Raw genomic sequence first — 26,734 nt, forward strand, 5'->3', positions numbered from 1 at the left:
TATCTCCAGCATGTACCAGAGGCAGTGGAGACAACCATGGTGGGTAGGAAGCTGTCTTTAGCGCTGCCCCCAAGGTTAATCCAATCTGTCGTCCCTTCTGGGATTTTAGCTGGAAGGTGAGTGCGTTGGGCAACCCCAAAATTGTATAGGCAGGAAATCAAGGAAGCTGGGTGCTAAGGTGAGTCTGTCGCTAGTAATTGTCTAGTAAGAGGTGAGTTTCGGGCATTCTCATTGTAGGTTATCAGTCTATTTTACCAGTCAGACTGCTTTCAATCTAGAACACTCCAGAGAGAAGCTCCAATCCCTTGGATTTTCTACTGCATGTCGTTCTAGTGTATCTCCATTGAGCTTTCCTCAGTTTTTTCCTACTTGGATAGTTTCAAGATGTTTCCAGTACTCTAGTACTGTGGAGATATTTACCTTCTACCCACAGTGTTTTCCTCCATAGAAATCTTATTTCATTTAACCAGCATGTCTGACGTGGAGAAAAAGTCTCTTCAGAGCATACAATACCTGCGTTAAAAAGAGACTACTCTCTGAAGCCCCGCAGCAAGACTGCATTATTGTCTCTACCCAGCTCTTTCTGCCAAGGACTGTAAGGTATGTCTCAAAACCTCAATACCAGAAAAGAGCCAGTTTTGGACTCGGATGGTGAGGATTCCTCTTCGAGAGGGAGAGAACCCCATTCTTGATGTGTCTGAGGAGGCAAGATCAGCCTAGAAAATAGACCACTCCTGGGTCTGCCAAAGCCTGCAGTCCTTCAAAATCTTCTCACAAATCTAAGACTTCTTCAAAAAAGGACCTAAAGGAATATACTGCCTCCTAAAAATAGGCTAGAAGGTCTTCCTCCGAGGCGCCTATTCCACCTCCTAAGGTCAGTCACTCTTACAAAAAGCCTTCCTTTGCTCCACCTACTGACAGTTCGCACCCTACCGTCAACCAGAACATAGTAATTGGTGTTGATGACAATGCATACAGTGGCATTATAGACAGCTACAATCACTACGTTGTCCATCACCACCTCCTTCTCAACAACAGTATAGTCATTGACGGCATCTATGACTAGACCGTCGACCCTGAAGATTTCCCTGATCTCCTAGTCGACGAATCCGTTGACAACCCTGCTAATGTCGGTGAGATCGATGACTACTCCGCAAACAAATGATTCAGTACCCTTCAAAAATTTATCAAAAAAGATTCTCATATATTATTCTATTTTGTATAAATACGCAACGCAACAAAAAGTGCTCCTAAAATTACACAAGCATAGGTCAGTAAGAAGGACAAATTTAGGTGTAAACATAATTAATAATGGTGGTTAAAGAAGGAAACCGATTATATACAATTGTCTAGTTTGTGGAATCACAAAAACATAACTCAGTGCTTCCTCTGATTTTTTTTTGGCAGGGAAGGCTTCAACAGTGTTTTGACCATAGTCATTTGACAGGTCATCATCTGGACAAAAACCATAAAAAGCAACTGTCAATTAAAATTTGAGTAAATCCTAGGCAACATGAGGGCACACTGGTACCTCAATCAATCAGTCGCCTTGCAATTACACATGGCCAAAAGAGAGCCGGAGGCTAATAATTTTATACACACTTGTACTTCTTCCACGGTCTGATTCTCAAGTAAAGATGCTTTAAGTGCTTTCACCGCATTCCAGCTAACACGAATGCTCAATGCAGGGCTTGTTAAAAGCTGTCTCCTTTAGACCTGAAGTGCAAAATAAAATTTTAGATCCTCCCTTTGATGAAGGGCCTTGTTCGGCTGTCTGTCAATAAAGCCCTGCAAGCAGTAACAACTGACACAGATGGCTAAATCTCTCAGGACTCTACAGTTAAGATGCCATTTCGTGGGACCAGATGAAGTGGCATGCAATCATATAGAGGTTATCCGCAGTACAGATATCCCTCCTACACATTCACCTCCCAGCAGTTTCATCTACAGTTTTCCCATAGACCACCACCTCACACGGCCTACTCCAGACTTGCGCCTAGAGGAAGAGCAGCACGTCAGAGAAAGGACGTTGGTCGTTGCCAATGACCTGTGACAGGCTCTCCCTATCTCCACACCATTCAGACTAGGAGGAAGAATATCCCAGCTATCCAACATTGGCAAGAGATCATAACGTACCAATGGGTCCTAGTCCTTGTTCAATTCGGCCACAACCTAGAATTTATTATGGACTCACCATTAAACCCACTGCACACCTCCATTCACAAACATCTACAACTGCTCAAATTGGAGGTTAAGATAATGCCTCGGGAGGGAGCGATGGACAGGGTCCCTATTTCACAACAAGGAAAAAGATTCTATTCCAGTTTCTTCCTCTTTCGCTAAAAGTGAAAGGAATGGTGGCCTATCCTTGACTTTAGAGATCTTCCTACGTATCTCAAACTATCATTCCGCATAGTAACAATACAAGATATTCTCCTACATCTAATCCACATAGAGCTGTGCACTCTTGACCTGCAGGGTGTGTATTTTCACATCCTCATCCATCCTTCCCCCAACTGATTCCTACAGTTCACAGTAGCCGGCAGCCACTACCGGTTCAGGGTTCTTCCTTTTGGGCTAAAGTCAGCCCCCAAGATATTTACAAAGGGTATGGCTCTTGTATCAGCCTTCATAAGGAAACAAAAACACCAGGTGTTCCGGTACTTCGATAACTGGCTCGTCAAGGCAAATTTCAGACAAGAAGCACAAAAATCAATAAACGCTTGCATAGCCCTGTTCTACAAACTAGGTCTCACTCTGAATTGGAAAAAGTCAAGCCCACAACCATCAAAAAGAAAATATTTTTTTTAGAGCAACACTAGGTACTATACCGAACATAGCTTGCCCCACTTCAGGGTGCATCCCACTGAAGCTCTTAAGTAGCCAGAGTTACTGACAACTTATTTTAAACAATTAGGGCTTTTTTCTACATACCATTGCCCAGAATACTGCTTATTCACCCCATTCCTTTGGCAGGTTTTGGAAGACTTTTGTGACCGGTTTGATGCTTTTTCCTAGGCTGCTGTTCTCACCAGCTGCTCTGCTGATATTTGTCAGGAGGGCAGAACTCTACTTCAGGAAAGGTAGAGGCTGGAGGCCTGGAACCATTCCCACAGTCCGTTTTAGCTGCTGCACTCAATTAATTGGTGAATATCTGTTTTGCTTCTACATTTTAAATTTGGGTCATTTTTTGTTTATATATGTTTTTTTTATATTTGTTTTAATTCAGTAAAATGGAAGTAAAAACCATCTCTACAGGGAATAACAAACCTAAACAAACTATTTCTCCATCCACCTGAGAAATCTAAGATTTTAAACTCAAATGAACCTTATTTTACCACTTTGTTAGAAGAATTTCACGCTGTATGTCTAAATGTTGACTATTGCATCAGAAGTTAAAAAATAATCCGTAAAGACATTGCTATTCTCTTGATAAAAAATTCAGATAATTCAATTAAAATCCAGGATAATAAAGCTAAAATTGATAGCTTCACACCTATGGTAGCAAATATTTAACCACTGAGTCAGGTACTGTTGTATTTAGAAAATTGTTGCGTCAATACAACTTATGTATTTTTTATCTGCCAGAAGTGGTGAAAGGAAATGATTGTAGGCAGTACTTAAAAAAAAATTGCTGCCTAGTCTATTAAAGCTACAATTTTCTGAGAAATTAGAAATAGACAAAGCACGTAGCATTCAATCTCACAGAAACCCTCGTCCTAGCAAACCACGTCAAATGATCTTTTGAGTTCTACTCCCTAATCATTTGGTGATGGTTAGGAAAGCCGCTAGACAAATAGTCTTTAATGGAAAATGGAAATAAAATCTACATACACCAAGACTTTGCCAAAGAAACTGTTCAACTACGAAAAGAATTTACTGAGATGAGACCTCGACTACGTTATCTAGGGGAAGGAGCCTGCAAGGCCAGGTGCACTGCCTTTAGCTTGAGGAGACTGATACGCTTCTGCCACTTGCCGCTGAACACAACATGACAATTGTTTGCAAGCTGGCATCACCATTCAGAATCATGGGGGAATGTATTTTCGATGGCCTGGTCTGGAATCTTTGTTTGCGCCTTTTTCCCATTCCCCTGAATCTAAAGGTTCTCATGAAGATCGAACCTTGCAGAAGGATACTGATAGCCCCAATGTGGACTTGCCAATATTGGTGTACAAAACCCCTTCTGCTGTCGGAGAAGCCGCTCATCTGAAGGTCTCGCCTTATCTTCGAACGATGGGCCAGGGTCCTACACCCAATCCAGATTCTCATCACTTTTCGGCCTGGCTTCGCCCATCTGAGCATCCCTCCTGAATTACGAGAGCTACATTCCAGGGCCAGATCTGACAGTACTAACAAAACGTATTCTCACAAGTGGAAAATATTTTATTTAATGGTGTCAACAGGAGCAGATACATCTCCTGTCCTCCATCCCTGAAAAGATATTATCATTCCTATTGCAATTGGCATATTCAGGTTTAGCGCTTGCATTCATCGTAGTTCACCTGTTGGCCATTTCTTGATTCAGCCGAGCACCCAGGTCACCCTCGTTATGGTCCTCCATAATGATGAAACAGTTCCTCAAATACCAGCCAGACCTCCTACTCCATCTTGACATCTGAACACATTGCTATTGCAGCTCATGAAACACCCAAATGAGCCCATTGACCAAGCACTCCTTGTGGCCCTGACTTCTCCCTGACGGGTTTGTGAGATCCAAGAACTCGTTATTCAGAAACCCTTCCTAAATTTTAGAGAGGACAGGCTTATTCTACGTACAAACTCAAACTTTATCCCTAAAGTGTCTTCGGACTCCCATCTCAATGAGCCGTTGATTTTGAAGACTGCTGTTCCAACCCTTCAACACCGGCTGAAAGGGCTCATCACTGTTTGGACATCAAGAGGTGTATCAAGTTCAGCATAGACAGGAGCAAGAATTTTCATAAGTCTAACCAATTTGTGGCTTGCAGTGCACCAGGGAAGCGGCAAACCCTTTCCAAACAGCAATGCCTAGATGGATATCTGCTGCAATTCACTTTTGTCACCAAACAGAAGGAAACTAGTTACTTCTGTGCATGCCCACAAGATCTATTTCAACCTAAGCGGCACTGTTTGCTGGTGTGCCACTCCAGAATATTTGCAGAGCAGCTACCTGGAAGAATGTTTTCCTGAATACAACAATGCTGCCTGGATTTGACTCAAGGGGCTGTTGCAGTAGGCCAAGCAGTTGGTTCTCAGAACTCTTTTCTGGTAAAGATGAGTTCCTCTTTCTCCCCCCCCCCCCCCCTCCCCCCCCCCCCCCCCCCAACCTCTTACTAGTTCCGCACATTGCCTATAATATGTCTCTTATGTCTTTGCAGCACACTGAAATGCCATATTTATAGCAAAGATCATAAGAGATTTTCATCGTTGGTCCTTTTTTATTCTATGTAAAAGGAATATCTATATAATTGTATACAGCTCACAGTTCAATGTGCCTCACTACTGCTCCTTTAAGCCTCCTTTAATTGGTTCTCCGGCACTTGTGCAATGGATAATCTGAGGGACTGGAGCTTCTGTCAGAAGGCGTGTTCTAGAGGACAAAGCAGCCTGATTGGCTTAAGTATAAGTTTTGTTTTGTTTTTTTAAATAGACTGATAGGTTGCAAAATTGAAGGGCCTAGGGCAGGCATCTCCAACCGGTCGATCGCGAGCTACCGGTAGCTCGCCGAGGTCCGGTGAGTAGCTCGCTCCAGCATCCTAGTTTTGTTACCCCTTTTGGTCATTTTACGTTTTTCGGCTTTTTTTTTTAATAGCCGTTGCCCGCACTCACCAAAATCAGCTGCTCCGATAGGCTGAATTGAAGTCAGCTGGGCCGGGCTGAAAAGTACGACGTAGTTCGTCATCTGCGTCATCTCTGCGCCACCTGCCTCGCCCTTTAGGAGTCTGGCACCACGCTTTTAACCTGCACAACGTGTGCTAGAAGGGGCCGGAAAGTTTGGTAGCATGTAAGTAGCCTACCTTTTCAAGTCACTGAGGCCTTGGCGAGTGCTGATCGTCGCTGGCCCGCTACCATGCTCCTCACCGCACTGTGAACATCACTGATGCGGGCAGCTCTCAACCACCCGCGCCTCCGTAGCTCACCGAAATGGATCAGCTACTCCCGGTGGAGGGTTGAACTCTGAGGTAATGTAGAGCCTGGAAAGGCGTTTCGGCGCTATACAATCTTCCACCGCACCCGACCTCGCACACAGAGTACCCAAAGTGCTCCTTTCAACCTCTGCAGGCAGGCAGCAGTTGTTGAATTAGGACAGTACAAAGAAACCGGGGACAGGACAAAAGTCAGGAAGCAATAAATAGCTGGGCCGGGCTTAAGAGTACGACGTAGTTGGTCATCTGCGTGATCTCTGCGCCACCTGCCTCGCCCTTTTGCAGTCTGGCACCACGCTTTTAACCTGCACAACGTGTGCTAGCAGGGGCCGGAAAGGCTGGTAGCGTGTAAGTAGCCTACCTTTTCAAGTCCAGCACCACGTCTCTGATTTGCGTGAGGAGCAGCCGATCAATTGGTAAGTCCTGGCCACAAAAAGTTGTGATTTCTTAGTTTGTTAGTTTGCGAGTAGTGGCAGCTGGAGGGGCAGCGAGGGGGGGAAAAAAACAAGAGCAGTCTGCCTGGCCTGAAAGGGTAATCTTCCCTGCTTGATGTCTCCTACCCCGCGATTCTTACACTCATAATAAAGACTGCTATCAATAACTGGTGTGCATTTTAACAATCGAGCAACAGAAATGTGTATTTACGTATTTTAGGAGACAATTATTCATGGGTTCGAGGCAGCTTCTTGTGGTGTGAATGCTGGTGCCTAGAGACAGCTGGAGCGCTGCTGGGTTTATGTTACCGAATACCTCGGTTGACTAAAAAAAAAAACGGCTGGATTTCTCCATCAGCAGGGGACAGAAACACTCTAAATGGAAAAGGATTGGAAAAGCAACTTCAGCTCCGCCCTTAGCGGTGATCTAAGGTGCAGGTTCAGTGCTACATTTAGAGCACTGCAGACAGCTGTCTTACAGCTCTGCTACAGTATTCCTCAAGAGGACCCCAGGCTGTGTGCTGCACCGCGGGTACAACTGGTGGAACAGAGGTGAACTTTCCCCTCTCGCATTACTGCAGGACAGAGTCCATGTGGCACCTAAAAGTACCACGAGGGATGTATTTGGTTCAATACCTACATGCCCCTGCTGTCAGAGGTTATCAGAGATGCCAGTTCCAATGGAAATGTTATATAGAGCGGGAGGAGTGAGGTGTGCCAGGGGCGGACCCACACCCTGGAACACAAATGTTTGGAGAGGTACAAATCTGGATAAGATGTATCTGATTGTAGCAATGCCATCAGCAACAGGTCCAAGGTGCCTCTGACTAGTTAGTAGGCCGTTCAGTGGACAAAAAGCCATCGAATAGTGTGGAACTAATTGCAAGTGAGCAGCGCAGCGCTTTATGAACAACATTTATATTGGAGAAGGAGGTGATTATGGTGCGTGGAGTCCAGTTGAGAACCGGTTACATATATCAAGTTGTGATGGAACCTGGGAGCGAGTACATGTACCAAGTAGAACGCTATATATTCTATTAGGTGTTTATATTACTTCTAATCACAGATGTGTGACAGTGTTGCCCTTTAGTGGTCAAGGAGTGGTCAGTTGTCCATGGTGCTGCCTGTACTGATTGTATGATACCACATTCCTAGCCAGGCTGAGAGCTCTTGTGTGAGAGGTTTCGCATTCCAGCGTCATATTTGGGTAACTATTTGAAAGGTTCTAATCCAGGATGTGTCAGAGTGAATAGAGAAAAGTACTTTTCAGCAGGTTAGCAGGCAGTATTGTGACGACTATGGCTTCTGTGCTTGGTTGCATTGCGAGGGTGTCGAGGGGGGTCTCTTGTAAATTGCGCTAGCTGGTTGGCCTTTAGTAGCTCACGATGGTTTTCGCTGATCAGAAGTAGCTCTCACTACAGAAAAGGTTGGAGACCCCTGGCCTAGGGCCTTCATGCACTATATTTAACATTGTATTTTTATTGTATGGTGCCGGAGACTCCCATCTCTACAACGGTGAATGATTCAAACGTGAATCTATGAAAGATTCCAATACTGGAGAACTACAGTTACAGGTAAGTAAATTATTTTCTTACTTCCTTGTAACCCTTGTTCTCTTCCAGGGGAATCCTCAAAACATCCGCCTTTCGTCGCCAAGAAAGGAGCACCCCCACACATCCAGCTAGCCACAGGCCACAGAACCAAGCTCAACGCAGTCGCGGACGTGGTAGCCGCCGTGGTGGTGCCGGGGGACAACGGCAAGGTCAGTCCACATCCGCCCCTGCAGCATCTGCCTCAAAGTCCTCCTAGTCCGAACTTTCAGGCCCATTCAACACCAGTGGGGGGCAGGGTTCGCCATCACCTCCTCCACTGGCATTCCATCACATCGGACTGGTGAGTGCTCTGCAAATCGTCCGAAGGGGCTACTCCCTCCCCTTTTGAGGCGACCCCTCCAGCCATGCCACCGCAGTACCACTACATGTCCGGGGATGACTTGCAACTTCTGCAGGAGGAACTTCTCTTCCAGGGGATCCTCACCGATAGTCATAAGCATTAGAATATTCCCGCCCATGCGCGGGACCCTGGAAACATTATATTATATGTGTGTGTGTGTGTGTGTGTGTGTGTGTGTGTGTGTGTGTGTGTGTGTGTGTATATATGTGTATATATATATATATATATATATATATATATATATATATATATATATACATATACATATACATACACATACACACACACACAGCCTAATAAACACCAGGGCTGAATTATGCTGTAAAGAATTTCCATGAACAAACATGCATTATAAACATGAGACAACAACCGTTTTGTTTTAGAAGTGTTTTAATGCTCAGAAAGCAGTGGAAATTCTCATGAAACACTGAAAGCATAGGAAGCTCCCAGGCTGCATTGCAAAACTACAGTCTAAAAAGACTGAAAAGCTAACCTGCATCAACATGCAGTAAACTGACACTGTGCCTTTAAGGCACCCGTGACCCCCAGCTTCCCATCATGCCTCAGGGATGACAGTTAGGTCAGTTCATTGCGGAGATTGAAAAAACCATGAAACATTTAGGTTAAACATATCTCCAACTTAAAATAATCCTTTGCCCGGGGAGGCGGGAGGGTTGCTTATGACTTTGATGAGGATACCCCTGGAAGAGAACTAGGATTAAAGGTAAGTAACTAATCCTTATCTTCCAGGGGATCCTCATCAATAGTCATAAGCATTAGAATAGAATAGCAAACCTCATCTTCCTGCGGGCAAAGGAGTAATGATAAACAGTAATATCAATACTAAGCCTAGAAAAAACTAAGCTTGCACAGGCCGCAGGCTACCCAAATAGATTCCTCAAAAAGGCTTGTCCTACTTGAGTATCAGCCCTGGAATCCGATTCAAGACGGTAATGCCTTGTAAAGGTATGAACTGATCTCCAGGTTGCAGCCTTGCAAATCTCAGACATAGGGACATCGTGTAAGAAAGCTACTGTGGCAGCTTTCCCCCTAGTAGTGTGTGCTTTAGGTGACAACAGTAATGGCTTACCCGCCAGCTGATAAGCCAACTTAATACAGGAAACAATCCATCTGGAGAAGGATCTCTTGGCAGCTGGAAAGCCTGTTCTCATTGAACCATAGTTGATAAAAAGCTGATCCGTCTTCCTAATACTTTTGGTATTTTCCAAATTAAACTAAAGCACTCTCTTAAGATCTAAAGAGTGCAGAGACCGCTCAGCCGGGGTCGTAGGGTTTGGAAAAAAAGATGACGGAGAAATGGACTGATTAATATGAAAATCAGAGATCACTTTAGTTAAAAAGGATGGATGTGCTCTTATGACTACTCTGTTGTGGTGGAAAACAGTGTAGTGTTCTTTTGTACACAGCGCTTGTATCTCACTTACTCTTTGCGCTGATGTAATTGCCACCAAGAACCCAACCTTCCAAGAGAGGTGTTGTAACGAGGCCTTGTGGATGGGCTCAAAAGGAGGCCCCATCAACTTGGATAGAACCAGGTTCAACTCCCAAGGAGCTGAAGGTAGTCATTTGTCTGGACACGGAGACAGATGAAGGAGGTCGGGGTACCACCACTGCCGTGGCCAGTCCGGAGCTATGAGAATCATCTCCTTGTTCAACCTGAGGAGCTTGGAAACCACCTTTGGGATCAGCGATAGGGGAGGAAATGCGTAAGCAAATGTCTCTGACCAATCCATCAAGAGAGCATTCCCCTGCGTCCCTGGCCGGTGGAATCTGGACGCGAAGGCGTGGCATTTTTTGTTTTCGTCGTCTGCAAACAAGTCTTCTATACTTAAAGGTCTTCCTTCAGATAATAGAGGGCATGAATTAACTATGGAAGTGTCTTTGAAGGAGGAGAACTTTAAGGTCAGTTTTGAAGTCCTCGGAGGAGGTGGTGGTCCGGAGCTGAGGCTGCGTTGCCTGAAAAGGATTGGGCCATTGATCTTTCCTTCTTGAAAGTGAGAGGTTCAAGCAGTAGATTTTCCGCATTTCGTGATGGTCTAGAGCCTCCCGAGAGTTTATTTTTATTCGCCAGATAGCGAGAGTAGATTTTAGTGTAGAGTATGACACCAAGGGATTTGCGCTCTCGACAATGATGGGTTTATTGTTCAGTAGATTCATCTGGTCCATCCATGATTGAACTGGGGTAGGAGGAAGTGAGGAGGAGAGGAGGATGAATTCAGTATTGAAGGGATTCAGAATCAGTTGATGTGTTGACATCCAGTTTTGAATGGAGTCCAGAGTAGAGCTTAGGCGAGAGAGAGATTGTGAGTGGAGGCAACATTGAGGTAGATTTGAGTGTCGTCTGCGTGGAGATGACAGTGGACCCCGGATTTACTTAGGCGATTTCCCAGTAGTTCCAAATAGAGATTGAACAATGTGGGTGCAAGTATAGAGCCTTGAGGAACACCTTGACCCACCGCCAAAGGAGATTAAAGACTGTCCGCTATTTTAATCATTTGGGATCTATCAGAGAGGAAGGAAGAAAACCATTTAAGTACAGTGCCCTCCATGCCCATTCTCTGTTGAAGAGTTTTGAGAAGGGTGTTGTGATTGACAGTGTCCAAGGCTGCAGAAAGGTCAAGGAGAATTAGAAGACAAGACCCTGCCCCCCCCCTCCCCCCCCCCCCCCCCCGAATAGAGTAGCGCGTCATCAATCACTTGCAGCAGAGCTGTTTTAGTGCTGCAGTTTTGGATGAAGCCGGACTGAAAATTGTCAAGATAATTGTCCTTGATATGACGATAGAGGTGTTTCGCAGCACATCTTTCGGTGATCTTCGCAAGAAAGGGTAGGTTGGTGATGAGGCGGAAGTTGTTGAGGTCATTCGCATCAGCAGTGGGTTTTTTAAGCAGAGGGGTGACCTGCCCAGTTTTGAAGTGAACTGGAAGGGAGCCTTGACAGAGGGTGAATTTGACCAGAGTGGTCCAATAGGGAAGAGAATGGGTATAGAAGTCAATGGCACTAGCGATGGGGTCAAGAGAATGGTTGGAGGGCTTTGTTTCGAGGATGCACTTGAGGAGGACATCTTCAGAGATGGGGTCGAAGTTCTGCCAAATGGTTAGTGATTTGCGCTCCTCTGGAGGGGTAGGATGAGCGACCTGATCCACAAATGATTTCACTTTTTCGTCAAAGAATACAGCGAAATCGCAGCTTTCTTTGTAGAATCCTCCAACTTGGAAGTTGGGGGAGAGCAGTTAGTATTCTTGATGAGATCAAAAAGTTTTTTGGGCATATTTTTGGCTGATTCAAGGAGGGTTCTGTAGTGTGAGGCTTTCCCAAGGAAGATCTGCTTATGGTACTTGGATCTTGCTGAACGAAGCGTGGCCAGATTATCGGTGGAGGGAGCTTGCCTCCATTGTTTCTCCAGGAGTCTTAGGTGCTTCCTTTCTTCATAGAGGGATTTGTTGAACTAAGTTGCTGAGGGAATGGGCCATTTCTTTTTGCTTTGGAGAGGAGCATCGTTATTGATTTGGACTGCAAGGACTGAGATGCATTGGGAGGTGAGATCGTCAACATCTAGGTTCGGGTTTAGCTTTGGAAGTGACAGCAAAGCTGATTCACAGAGTGAAACTGAGTCAATATTTTTAGTGTCACGAAATCAGGAGGTAGCACTCTTGGGTTGGCCAAGAGTTATAAAGTGCGCTAGGTGAAGAGAGAAAAGGGATGCGGAGGTTGTCAGACCAGTCTACGTGAATAGGGGTAGTGATAGAAAGCATGCCTGCTTTAGAAATAACAATGTCCAGGATTGAGCCCTTTGAGTGTGTTGATTCTGTGCAGTGTTGGATAAGATCGTTTGTAGAGAGGAAGGTGGCCAGCAAGTTCGTGGAAGAGTCTTGCAGAGAGCCCCAGTGGAGATTGAAGTCACCCACGAAGGTCTGATTGTCACTTTGCGAGTATTGGTCGCTGATGAAGTCAGTGAGTTCCTCCATAGACGAAGGGCCACTGCCAGGTGGGCGGTAAATGACATGGAATCTGAGGGGTGAGCGCTGGTGTAGTTGAAGCTAAAGAGAAAGACATTCAAAAGTGCGAAAGGCGCTGATGGGAGAAGCCTTAAGTGAAGGGAGTTTCTAAAGATGACTGCAACACCTCCCCCAACTTTGATAGGTCTGTCATTCCTAAAAAAAGAATTGCCTGTGGGTAATAGATCAAACATAGAGTGAAAGGTATCATTGAACCAGGTCTCTGTACAATATTGTGATGGGTGATGGTATCAGAGATTTCGAGTTTGTGTTTTATCGCAGATTTGCAGTTGTGGAGCAGACATCGCAGCTCTGTCAAGACTGTTTTGGAGACGGGGGCTCTTGGGCTAAGAAGGGTGATAGGGATATTATACTTATACGGGGGTGCACGGGAGGGTTTAGGTGGATGCTTTGTTCTGACAGAAGAGATGGTCGGAATAGTGTAGATAGTTGGGTTACTCAGAGATGCAAGTTGAAGGGTGGCATTCAAGGGCTTGTGTGAGTAAAGGATGTTTGCAGATGACAGGTTATGCTTGGCTATGATAGGGTGAGGGGGCGAGGTGCATCTTGTGGGAAGATGTGTTTTTCAAAGGAGTTGAGGTGAATGGGAAAGTGGAAATCTTGGAACTTAAGAGTGAAATGGAAGCTACAAGCTGGGAAATGGAGGTGATAAGAGTCTAGCTTATTTTCAAGAGTGTAGGGCAGAGCACGGAAGGTTGGGTGTCTCGATGGCAGAAGTAGGTGGTGAAATTGGTGGTGGAAGGCATGGAGGAGTGGGGCGACAGGAGGAGAGTTGGGGTATAGGGTTCATAGGTGGGGAAAGGTGGAGGTTGAGAGCGGGGGTTGGTGTATCAGAGGTGAAGGGAGAGTTGTCCTTGTTGGTGTTGCACGAAGGAAAGGAATGAAGGACATATGCTGCGTGAACTGCACTGGCTGCCAATAAGACAGCGCACCAAATTTAAGATCTGTTGCATTGTCCACAAATGCTTGTTCGGGAAAGGTCCTGACTACCTGGTCCAAAAGTTACCTGTCTACAAACCTGACAGAGCCTTGCGGTCAAGCAATCAATTGCTACTCAAAACCCCTCTTGTCAAAATAACCAGACAAGGGGGCAGAGCATTCTCTTTGGTAGGGCCCAAGCTCTGGAACAATCTCCCAACTGACCTCAGGCAAACCAACAATCACTCCTCTTTCAGGAAAAAACTAAAAACTGTATTATTCCAGGAAGATTAAATATTCCCAGTCATCAGTGTTCATCCGCATTCTTTGTTCTATAGCAACTACTCCATCTTGCGAGCAAAGCGCGGAGATACCTCGTAAGGGGTCGATTCTTGCGCTATACAAGAACATAAAATAAAATAAATATTTAGGGGGAGATGGGTGCTGATCAAGGCGGTGGAGGAGAGGGGAGGACTGTGAGGTGTCATAGGAGGTTTGGGGGAAAAGAGGGGAGGTGATTGGAGAGGTCCTGTTGGCTAGGAGAGGTGGCTGTGAGGGAACAGGCATCTGGCAGAGTGAGGGGGGTTGGGAGAAGGGGAGTTGAAGAAAGGAAATGGTTCTGCTGGGCCAGATGGCGGGGAGATGGAAAGGGTTTCCAAAGGGGAAAAGGGGGTACCACAGCATTGCTGGCGGAGTGGGGGGGAAGGAGAGAGATGCAATGGGAATGTGGAGAAATCGGGGTAAGAAGCGAGAGGAGGAGGGGGTAGAGAAGAGGGGGAGAGGGAGGAATAAGGGTAGCATAAGGAAAGTTAGCTGGGGGAGGAGGTTAGAGGAGGGGTGGACTAAAAAAGGGAGTAGCAGGTAGGAATAGGGGAGGAGATGAGATTGGAGTACCGGGACGGTGCAGATTGGACGAGGAGCGTATTCGCTATTGGTACTGCTGACCTGATGAGGGGGGGGGGGGGGGGGGGGCATACTGTGAAGTGGGAGGAAAGGGAGAGGAGGGCACAAGGGAGGGGGAGGGAAGAGGGCTGACCTGTGCCTCCCGAGGGTGCAGCCTATTGGTGTGTAGGGGGGTCAGGGAATGAGAAAGGGAGTAATGGGTGGAGCAAGATGAAGTCGGGGGGAAAACCCGGTTGCAGAGGAGGGGAGTAGGGAGGGGAAGAGGTGGTCAAAAAGAGAGGGACAGGTGTCTTTGCCTTGGATCATGACAGTACCGTTGTTATAGATTGAGATGGTGAGGTGCTGACTTTCTCAGGTCTTAGCTGCCCTGGACCCGGAAGACTGGATGGTAGCGTTGGACTTAAGTGACACGTTTTTCCACCTCCCCATCCTGCCGGGCCACCGGTGTTACCTGCGGTTCACAGTAGGCCACAAGCACTTTTAGTTGTCCACGCTCCCCTTCGGCCTTACCAGCGCCCCACAGTTGTTCACGTAAGTGATGGCGGTGGTCGCAGCTCATCTGCGCAGATTGGGGGTTTCAGTCTTCCCCCTATCTCGACGATTGGTAGTTGAAGGCGGGCTTGCCCCAGACAGTCGTCTCCCACCTCCAGACTACGGCCGACCTCCTGCACTCGCTGGGTTTCTCAATCAACGTGCCAAAGTCACAACTGTGCCCCTCTTAGAAGCTCCTTTTCATCTGAACGGTTCTGGACTCAGCACAGTTTCGGGTTTATCCCCCCGAACAGCGGGTTCGGGATATTCAGGCTCTGATTCAGATCGTTCAGCCTTTATCGAGAGTCTGTCAGCTTGACGCTGCAGCTCCGGGGGCTGATGGCCTCCTGCATCCTTCTGGTGCATCACGCCAGGTGGCGGATGCGGGCTCCGCAGTGGGACCTGAAGTTTCAGTGGGCACAGCATCAGGGCAACCTGTCCGACTACGTCCTGATCTCTGAGTGCACTGCGAGACAGTTGCAGTGGTGGCTCACGGACCGCGATTGGGTCAGCGGTAGATCTCTCGCCCTTCCCCAAGTGGAGCACATAGTGGTAACTGACGCGTCCCTTCTGGGATGGGGAGGCCACATGGGAGAGAGGGAGATCAGAGGCCTATGGTCTCCGGCGGAGTCCCGGCTCCACATCAACCTTCTGGAGCTGCTTGCGATCCGGCTTTCACTGAAAGCATTCCTTCCCTCTGTCCGGGGAAGGGTAGTGCAGGTGTTCATGGACAACAACACCGCCATGTGGTACTGCAACAAACAGGGTGGGGTGGGGTCGTGGACCCTTTGTCAGGATCCTCTGTGCCTCTGGCAATGGCTGGAACACCAGGGCGTCAGCCTGGTGGTTTAACACCTAGCAGGTTCCCTGGGCGCCAGGGCGGACGAATTCAGCAGTCGGTGCCTGATGGAACACGAGTGGCGCCTGAACTCGGACGTGGCGCAAGGCCTCTTTTAGCAGTGGATAGAGCCTTGGTTAGATCTATTTGTCACTGAAGAGAACACGCAATGTCATCAGTTCTGCTTGTTGGAATTTCCAAGGTGGCACTCACTCGTATACGCTTTTGGACGCGAGCTGCGGTCTGTTGTGCGCCTTTCCGCCTATACCACTTTTGCCCAGAGTGCTGAAGAAGATCCGGTGCAACCGGGCCCAAGTCATCCTTATGGCTCCGGACTGGGCACAGAGATACTGGTATCCCGAGCTACTCCGCATGTCAGTCGATCCCCCAATTCGTCTGCTGCTTCAGGAGGACCTTCTGTCGCAGCAGCAGGGAATGGTCCTCCACCCGGACCTGTCCAGTCTCCACCTACATGTGTGGAGATTGAGCGGCGACAGTTGAGGCCATTTAACTTACCTCCTGAAGTATGTGAAGTGATTCTGGCAGCCAGGCGTCCCTCCACAAAATCGGTATACGCCTGCAGGTGTAACAAATTTGTGGCTTGGTGCTCAGCTAAGGCTGTGGATCCTCTCTCTGCCCCTCTTTCAGAGATTCTCCTCTTTCTTCTTTCTCTGGTCCAGCAGGGGCTCTGCTCTGGACACTGTCAAAGGCTACCTCTCTGCCATTTCAGCCTTCTTGAGGCTTCCTGATCAGCCTTCTCTTTTCAAGTCCCCGGTTGTAAATAGATTTCTTAGTCATCACACACATGTTTCCTCCTGTTCCTTTTGTGATGCCTCAGTGGGACTTGAACCTTGTTCTGACCTATTTGATGTACGCTCCTTTCGAGACACTTCACAATTGCCCTCTTCGTCTTCTGACTCTTAAGACTGCATTCCTGGTTGCCATCACCTCTGCCAGGAGAGTGAGTGAGCTCCAGGCTTTATCTTCTAAGCCTCCTTTCTGTCCATCCGGACAAAGTTGTCTTGAGGACTCGTCCTTCTTTCCTACCCAAGGTGGTTACCGCCTTTCACATCGGGCAGTCCATCACCTTGCTCACCTTCTTGCCGCCTCCGCATCCTTCCAAGGAGGTAGAGAGGCTCCACCAGCTGGACCCAAAACGTGCGCTCTCGTTCTACCTAGACCGCACACGCCAGTTCCGGGTGGACGACCGGCTCTTTGTTGGTTACGTGGGTGCTAAGAAGGGGCGGGCGGTGCACAACGGACCATCTCTCGGTGGGTCGTGTTGTGCATCAAGGTCTGTTATTCCTTGGCGAAAAAGGAGTCTCCTGTTGGGCTGCGTGCCCATTCCAGTCGGGCCACGGCGGCTACTACTGCCCTGGGTCGGGGAGTCCCCTTCCAGGACTTCTGTCAGGCAGCTACGTGGGTCTCGCTGCACACGTTTGCTAAACACTACTGCCTGGACAGCCAAGTCTGGAGAGATTACTTTTTCGGCTGTTCCGTTCTCCAGGACTTTCTGGTGTGATCTTGGTTCGCGGACCCACCACAGTGGTTGGTATTGCTGGGGTATCTATTCTAAGGTAAGGAATCTAACACTAACCTGTTTCTTTCAGATGCACAAGTTACCTACCTTTGGTAACGATATAGCTGTAAGAAACAGTAATTAGTGTTAGATTGCTTACCGCCCCACCCATCTTCCCCGTTCTGCAAACCTATATCTAGGGTTAAGGACATCCCTTCAGGGCCCTAGTTTTATAGCACCAGTGTCAGTCTCTGGCATGACTTTGCGTTCCTGGCGCGGAAAGCTATGTACAAGAACTGACGTCAGCGTGCGAAAGCAGCGTCGTACTGCTACTCAAAACTTTTCTGATCCAGTCTGATGCCTGGGGATATTCTAAGGTAAGGAATCCAGCATGAACTACTGTTTCTTACATATATATTGTTACCGAAGGTAAGTAACTTGTGCGTTTCCACATTTAAAAAAAATCCAAAGTATGTTACGCTAGGAAAGGTGAATTAATAACTGTGGTTATAGAGGAGTATTTTTTTCGTATGTATTATAAATGCAGTCAACAGCTTCTGAATTTCTCTATTCTGTTTGATGTCATAGGTCTCCGAAAAGGTCTTTAAGTCCTAAGAGGTCTCCAAGAAAATCAAGAAGTAGGAGTCGCCATCGTGAAGGACATGGATGGTCCACTAGCTTTGATAAAGAACTAGAACGAGAGCGAGAACGGCAGCGGGCAGAACGTGAAACAAAAGATAAACCAAATTCTCGAAGTGCTGAACGTGGGTTGGACCGCAAGCGAAGCCGAAGCAGAGAGAGACACAGAAGCCGCAGTCGTAGTCATGAAAGAAAGTTTGATCGCCGTGATAAGGAGAAGGAAAATGAAAGAAGCAGGCGTAGAGACCGCGATTATGAAAAGGGAAACGAGCGAGAAAGAGATACCGAAAAATCTAGAGAGCATGAAAGGTCAAAAGAGAAGAAAAGTGAAGAGAGACGACATAAAGAGGAGAAAGATGACAGGAAGCATCGAGATGACAAAAAAGATACAAGAAGAGAAAAAAGACACAGTAGGAGTAGAAGTAGAGATAAAAAGCATAAGAGCAGAAGCCCAAGTAAGAATGTGAGTAGGCGTAGCAGAAGTAGAAGCAAAGAAAAATCAAGTAAGCATAAAAATGGCAATAGAGAGAGGTCTAAGCACAGTAGGAGCGGAAGTAGGGGGAGAACTGACACTATTGAAAAGTCCCGGAAACGAGAACATAGTGAGAGCAAAGAAAGGTCTCATAAGCGGAGTAGAAGCAAGGATCGGTCTCACAAACGGGATCACAGTGATGGTAAGGACCATTCAAATAAGCATGATCGCAGAAGGAGTCGAAGTCCGGAAAGAGGAAGCCAGGAAAAGCAGCATAGACACAAAGACGAAGTTCTGACTGCTCATTAATGGATCACATTGAATCCCACAGGTTTTTGATTGCGACCTTCATAATTCCATCCTTGCCCTTCCACATAAAGTCGATTTTTTTTTTGCAGTAGTTACATTCATAGCCTGCAGATTTTCAATTCAGATTTTGTGTAGGGAAGTGCCTTTGTAATTCCTTTTAATGCATTGTTCATTAAAACCAAACTATTTTAGTTTAATTCGTGGTGAGACAGCTGTTCTTGCATTTTTATTGTTCAGGTGTTTTTCGAAATGTACATTCTGTACATATGACTAAAATGTTTTAATTAGGCTGTTGCCACATTTCATTTTTTTATGAGGCATAAATGCCTTGAATTCTACTGTTAGTGTATGTGGGATTGTCTGTAACATTGGCATGACTGTGCTTGGCCTATTAATGTACAGGGGTTTGCATTTTGGGGCAGCTGCGATTCTTTTGTACATCATAAGGATTTATATGCACAGTGTTTACATGAAAGCTCAAGAACCGAATGTACATGTCTCCGTCATTGTGCAATGAATCAGTTAAAGAAACGTGCTACATCCTGACATATTTAGTGTCAAAATATTTTAAGAGGAGCGCCTGCATGGATTGTTGTAAAATATAAAATAGTATTGAAGACTCCTTTGCATTTTTACATTTGTGTCCCACCTTTGTCCAACAAAACATTTTGTTAAGCAAAGGATGATGAGCGAAAACATCGCGCAGCAATTGCTGTGATTTATTTTACTTTTTTTTTGTTTGCCTCTCCATCATCGAGAGACTGTATGTGTTAAGATGTATGTTTTAAATTGGGGAAAGACTACTCAACTTAAACAACTTTTTGTTCCATATCGGAATGACTAGATCATATGTGCTGCACTACTGTATTATACCTGTGGAAAGTTTGGAGACGTCCTACAGTGTAGGTGTAGCTTTGTGGAAAGAGATTGCAATGATGGTGCAAAAGTATAAAAAAAAGTGTTTTTTTACCACTTATTGAAACGTCAGTTGCCTCCCTGATTGTTGGCACCATCTAGTTCAATTTTGGTTCCTATAGTGTTCGTCCTGACCGGATGACCTAAAATGTGCAAATCCCTTACATTATGTAGGTTCTGCTTTAAAGATGATTCAAATTGATCTATTAAAGTAATGGATTATTCTTCCTCGCACCGTCATTTCTTAAACACTGAACTTTGTTTTATTATTCGCACTCTATTTGAAGACAATGGCTTCCTTGTTCAAGAGGCATTATGGATTTGTATGACAGCAAAATGAATCCTCTTTCCGTCCAGCAAGTTACATCCGTTTGATGTTGGGAATAGGGTTGGCTGCGTTTGAAAGGGTGGTGGTGAATAGACTGATGTTTTACTTTTGCTGTCATTAAAATCACCTACTGCATAAAGAATTATCCTCCAACAAAGAAAGCATGAATAATGTATATTCACACATTTTCCTCAGGCTTTTTTTTAAGACCAGTGAGTAGTTCAACTGCTTTGAGTGGCGAGGGACTTGCTTTCACAATATGAATTCCCATTCAGTTGCCGATGTTCAGAACTACTGCTTTAATTGCATCAGGTGTGTAGCTCTAGAACATGAATATTATTCATATGAAGTCAGTTCTTATAGGTAGCACAACTTCAGTGCCCTGCATATCTCAAATACTTTGTTTTTTCCCATAACTTACAGACCTACATGTATCTGCGAGGCATATGAGCTGCAGATTGCACACTGTGCATAGATCGCCACCTAGTGTTGGACCCAGATGTTTGCAGTTTGTTGTTGTCCTGAAAAGTTCTTTGGAAGTTACGATATAGGTGACACCTCCTTTGTACCACATTGCACATGGGCATCGGCTCTATCCCCAGATAGTTTTTTTCTGCCATCTGGCTCGGATGTGTTTCCTGCACTCCGGTTTGGAACCGAATTTCCTTCGGCGCGCAATCCTCACCCAGTTCGACGGTATTGTTTCGATCGCGCTCCACATCGACGCGATTCTTCACCACTTAGAAGTCTTCGATTCTGGTCATCGACGAAGGCCTTCTGGCCTACCTAGGCCTTACTTTCTGGCTCATGGAAAGGACGCCATTCAAAAAGTGTCCTCGATGTGGGTCGAAGTTTCCCCACACCGACCTACATGAAGTGTGCAACCTTTGCCTCTCACCGGAGCATGAGGCCAAAGACTGTTCAGCTTGTGCCTCCTTCCGCTCGAAGACACCGATCCGGGACCGACTAGCTCGATTAACAATGGCTCACTCGTCCGCTTCGATCCCCGACGAAATCTTCGAAGAGGGCGTCGACGTGCCAGAACACCAGCACGCCGAAGAGAGTACCAGCTCCTCAGACGCCGAAGACTCCGACGTCAAGGAAGTCACTCCAGCTCAACGGGTCGTAAGTAAGATCGTCGATCCCAACCCTTCCTCGACACCCTCTAAAAAGGCTTCGGGCACACCTTTGCCTTCAGGCCCGGGTACACACCGAGAGACTGCTTCCCACGCCCTGCCTTCGGGCCCTGCAAAGAAGCCCATTAAGCCTTCAGGAGGCTCGAGCCAGCCTGTCCCCGGTGCCGATCCTATACCGACACCGTAGAAAAAGCCATCTTCCTCAACCATGCAGATCGTTGCTCCGACATCTAAGCACACGGCGCCAAAGACTGGCAGCGGCTCATCGATGCCGAAACCGCATTCGGAGCCGACTAAAAAAAAAAAAAAAAACGCGTAAAGGTCAAGAACAACTGGAATCGAAGAAACATGTTCCGGTAAAGGACATTTCAAAAGGGCACACTTCTAAACCAAAAGATCCCAAATCAGCTACCGACTCTGAGCCGAAAAAACCATTGGAGTCTAATCCTCGACGCCGAAGGATCTGCCCTATTCACAGGAACTTTTCACACCTGATCCTAACCAAAAAACTCTTGTAAAGGATCCTAAGACTGGCCAATTGACTCTGTTCCAAGAAGAGACCATTTGATGCGCCAGCAACTCCTCCTCCAAAAATTAGACATTGCAACCTCTCCACGAAGGGTCCTTTCTCCACCACCTCCCCATACTGTTCCTCCTCCTATACCTCCTCCACCTCACCATTCACCTATCCATCCCCTAATCCAGACGGTGATGTAGACACAGACTCTGACATAGGTGGGGGTGCACATGACCCAGCAGGGACCAATAGTTCCCCCTCAGTCACCTAATCCATGGGATGATTACAAAACCCCTGATGTGCCTTATGTCCCACAAGACAATATATACCCTTCTCGACCTTCCCCACCAGAGGACACTATAGGTTTTAACCTACTAGTCCAAAGAGCTCCCCAATATCATGGGGTGGACTTACACACCGATGCGGTGGAGGAAGATTTCCTACTAGACACTTTTGATAACACACCAAGGTCTATTGCCATTTTACCAATTCTTAAGGGTGTCATCAAACACGCAACAGAGGTTTTTAAAGACCCTGCTAGGGTCCTCAATCCTCGCATTGAGAAAAAATATAAAGCTGCCCCTACAGATTCAGTCTATATTAAAGGTCCAGCACTTTAGAAGTGTCTAATGCACGTAAACGTGCTAATTCTCAGACATTAGGTGAGGCCTCTCCACCAGACAAAGAATCTAAGCTACTTGATGCCTCCGGCAAAAGAACAGCGTCACAAGCAGCTAATATCTGGCTCATTGCCAACACCCAAGTGTTGCTGGCCAGATTTGACAGGGCACATTATGATGAACTAGAATCTATAATGCAGCATCTACCAGACAAATACAAAAATAGGGCCTATTAACTTATACAGGAATGTCAAAATATTACTAATGCTGCCATTCGTTGTGCCCTAGGTGCTGCAGATACCGCCTCAAGGGCAATCAAGACCAGCACCCTTCTACTTAGACATGCTTGGCTACGTATTGCAGGTTTTAAACCTGAGTTACAAAACTCCATCCTTAATCAGCCATTTGATGAGACACATTTATTTGGACCAAATGTTGACGTGTCTTTAGAAACGATGAAAAAAGATACCGCTAAATCTATGGGAGCCTAGCTGCAGCAAGCTCCCAGACGCTCTTTTCATCATACAGAGGAACTCCAGAGGTACTCCTCGGAAAGTCCCTCCACTTTTTACATAACCCCTAGCCAATCCACATTTACTAAAGGCTACCAGAGAGGGGGAGGTTACAGGGGTAACGACAACCAAGGCAGAGGCAAAACCAACAACTCCTGCTCTGCCTCTACCCCTACCCAATGACTTTCCTCCCCAACCCAACAACATTCCACTCCTGTGGAGGGAAGACTGCAACAATTCCTTCCTGCCTGGACCAACCTCACATCAGACAGGTGTGTGCGACAAATTATTCAGTCAGGTTACTGTCTAGAACTAAGAAAAACCAAAGGAAATTATGGACGGAGCGTTGACAATACAAGCACTCACCCCCAGTCAACTGATCTGGGTTTAATCCATCGCCGTTCTTTAGCCCACTCTGCTACCCCAGTTCAGTCATGGCCATATGCAAATCAGTCTGACCCTGTGCCTCATGGGAACAGTCCAGCCCGAACTGCCAAGCCATGCCTTCCCTAGACCGGGAAACAAGCTACCGAGGACCGGTTTCTGGCATTCCGGCCTTCAGCCCGGCTTGCTTGAATACGGTGGCAAAGTGAGCAAGGGACTTGCGTCTGAGCATACCCTGCCAACTTGAGGTGAACAAAGAAAAACCAAAGGAAATGATGGACGGAGCGTTGACAATACAAGCACTCACCCCTAGTCAACTGATCTGGGTTTAATCCATCACCGTTCTTTAGCTCACTCCGCCACCCCAGTTCAGACATGGCCATATGCAAATCAGCCTGAGAGTTGCAGACGCCCTACCCTTGTCTGTTCCAGTATTATCTTAATTAAATACCAATTACATGGGCATCCTTCTGGTTTCTTGCAAAGCTCCATCATTTCCCTAATGGCGAAAAATAATCTGGGGATGGAGCCGATGCCCATGCGCAATGTGGTCCAAAGGAGGAGTCACCTATCTTTTGACTTCCAAAGAACTTTTCAGGACAACAACAAACTGCATACATCCGGGCCCAACACTAGGTATCGATCTATGCACAGTGTGCAACTCTGCTGCTCTACATGCCAGGAACATATGCATACTGGAAAGTAGCATTTTCCTTTTCATTGAATTCTTTGATTGAAGTGTTTCTAAACCATAGCATTCTTTAGGATTCACAAAGTATTGTACCATAAACTCTGCTTATTTTGACTTTATTCTTGTTGCTGCGCTTTTTACCTTGAAACTTGATTTTCTTTGGCATGTGATTTACAATAGTATTTGAAGCAGTTACTTTCTTGTTACATGGACATTTCAGATCACAAGTTCTCTAGTTGTGCTGTTTAAACTCCTTCATTGAAATGGTTTAGGCTACCTTGCTCTGCTTACAGGACAACTTACTTAGTCAACCATTAGAAATTTGCAGTCTCTCCCCAATATAGCAAGTGTGTAGTGATGTATTTTAAGCTTGGGCAAACGGTACAGTATGAGTCTTACTGAGTGCAAGAAATAGGGTTCACAAAAAGTTATGGATTCTGGCAAAACACTTGTTATCCTTCTCTATAATAGACCGTTTCAACTGACCGGACCTGGCCCTAACTAACTTTTCTTTGCAGGTGGAAAGCTACGCAGTGCCTGCTTTAAATGTTGAATTTGCTTATTAAAACAGTAATGTTCGAAGCTTATGAGCTGTAGATCATATGCTGTGCATAGATCGCCATCTAGTGTTGGGTCCGGATGATTGCACTTTGGAAAGACTTCTTCAAAGAAAAACGGTCACGAGGTAGGGGACTCCTCCTTTTGGTGATAGTGCGAATGCGCATCAACTCCATTGTTCGATTGTTTTTTTCGCCATTGGGTTTGAATGTGAATTGTTGCACTCTGGTTTGGCACCGTTCTTCGGGCCCCCTTCGCCCAATCCACTACTCCCATAGGTATTGTTTATTGATCACGTTTCCCATTCTCCTCGTATCATTTCAGTAGAAAACCTTTGATTAAAAGATTCGTGGAAGGCCGCTGCGCCTACCCGTGCCGGGGGCGGTAGCAGTCGATGGAACGGACACCAGTCACTTTCTTTCCAGGTTGTCGCCCTATGTTTCCGTGCACCATCTTTCACAAACTGTGCAACCTTTGCCTATCCTCGAAACACGACTAGAAGGACTGTGACGCATGTCAGTCGTTTCGATCGAAGAAGACGCTTCGTGACAGTCTGGCTAGGCGTCACGAAATGTAGAAGCTAAGTGGCTCTGCGCCGGATATCCTCTGAGACTAGTCCGATCAAGAAAAATCACAAGTGCAGGAAGCCGAAATGGAAGAGCAACACTTCTCCGTGTGTGAAGCCGACTCAGATGCTGAATACCTCACACCTGGACAACGGATCATGAGTAAAGAAACTTCTGTCCCCTACCATCTTCCCCCAAAAAAAGGCTCCGTTCCTCCTCTGCCTTTGGGCCAAGGTCGGCACAGAGAAAAGGTTTTGAGCGTCCCACCTTAGAGTTCGGCGCTGAAACATAAACAGCTTTCCGGCTTGTGCTCTACTCGTTCCCTACACCGGTGCCGACCCGAAACCTGCGTCGAAATCCAAACACCTTCTGGTTTCCGTGCCACCGGTGTATGAGGCTAAATCTTCAGAGCCAAAACTTACGACAACAAAACCGGCGTCTAAAGAAAGTACTTCAACTAACGAGCCTCAGACAGATATTCAAGCTTCGGATCCAAAACAGATGGAGATTGTGATTCATCCAGAAACTGGAAATATTCATGCTAAACTTCCTGAGAAGAGGAAAATTAATTTACAAAAAGACTACCACATTCCTCTGCAAAGGAAAAATGTGGATCCTAACCCTTGTCCACCAGGCATTCCACCTTCACTCATTAATCCAAATTTACTCAGTACACCTACACATTCTCCACCACCATCACCTGACCCACAGTATACAGGGGATGGAGGATATAGATGACTTCACACCCATGGGATAATTATAATGCTGACCCTCAACCAGGTAATGACCTCGACCTATATCCATCCAGACCTTCTCCTCCAGATGATAACATTGGATATATTGAGCTTGTTAACAGAGCTGCACAATATCATGGCGTAGGGCTTCTAAAAAGACTATGGAGGAGGGTTTTCTGTTTGACACACTAAGTTCATCTCAAAAGGCTACACAAACATTACCAATGTTGAAGGGTATGCTGGTTAAACAGAAGGATGACCTCTTTAAGGACCCTGTTAGAGCCACAATCATCACTCCCAGGGTAGAGAAAGTCAAATCTGCACCGAATTAGACTGTATATATCAAAGGCCAGTTACCTTTGGACTCGTAGTTTCCAACGCACGTAAAAGAGCTAATTCGCAAACAGGGGAAGCCCCTCCTCCTGATAGTCCAAACCAATAGAAGCTTCGGACAAAAGGGTAGCGTCACAAGCAGCTAATCATTGGCGCATTGTGAATTCTCAAGCACTATTGGCAAGGTATGATAGAGCTCATTAAGATGAGCTTGAAAAGCTCATTGAATTTCTTCCTGATGAGCATAAGTCTAGAGCTAGTCCCCCCTATTCAAGAGGGTACATTAATAACTAATACCTCTATCTGATGTGCTCTAGATCAGGCAGACACAGAAGCTCGGCCAGTAAACACTAGTGTACTGCTCTGTAGACATGCTTGGTTAAGAATTTCAGGTTTCAAGCCTGAGGTTTAAGCCTCTATTCATAATCAACCATTTGACAAAGAATACCTCTTTGGTCCAGCTGTTGATACATCAGTAGAAAAGATGAAAAAGGATACTGAAGTTGCTAAGTTCATAGGAGCCTTACAATTTACCTTCCAACAGAGGATCGTTTTGTCGCTCATTTTACAGGGGCGGCTCCAAAAATGTGTCTTAAGACAATCCCTCCTCCTCTTACAGGGGCACCAATCCGTCCCCTTCTTAAAGACGTTATTTTAGAGGTGGATATAGAGGAAACAACGGCATGGGAAGAGGCAGAGGTAACCCAAACATGCACTTGCCCTGCAAACACCAAACAGTGACTTCTTTTCCATATCAC

The 26,734-nt window shown here is 46.2% G+C and overlaps 1 protein-coding gene across 2 annotated transcripts in view; it reads left to right on the forward strand.

Moving 5' to 3' along the window:
• Positions 1–19,828, forward strand: part of PRPF38B (pre-mRNA processing factor 38B) — a 138,192-nt gene extending 118,364 nt beyond the window's left edge. The window contains exon 6 of one of the 2 annotated variants that reach the window (XM_086953896.1): positions 17,851–19,828. In XM_086953896.1, coding sequence (XP_086810022.1) covers positions 17,851–18,682 — 832 coding nt within the window. In that variant the 3' untranslated portion in view covers positions 18,683–19,828. The remainder of the gene's footprint in view (positions 1–17,850) is intronic. The other variant, XM_086953897.1, reaches the window with a different exon arrangement.
• Positions 19,829–26,734: the final 6,906 nt, after the last annotated feature.

Source organism: Lissotriton vulgaris, chromosome 1_1, assembly GCF_964263255.1.
Source record: "Lissotriton vulgaris chromosome 1_1, aLisVul1.2, whole genome shotgun sequence".
Classification (NCBI taxonomy): domain Eukaryota; kingdom Metazoa; phylum Chordata; class Amphibia; order Caudata; family Salamandridae; genus Lissotriton; species Lissotriton vulgaris.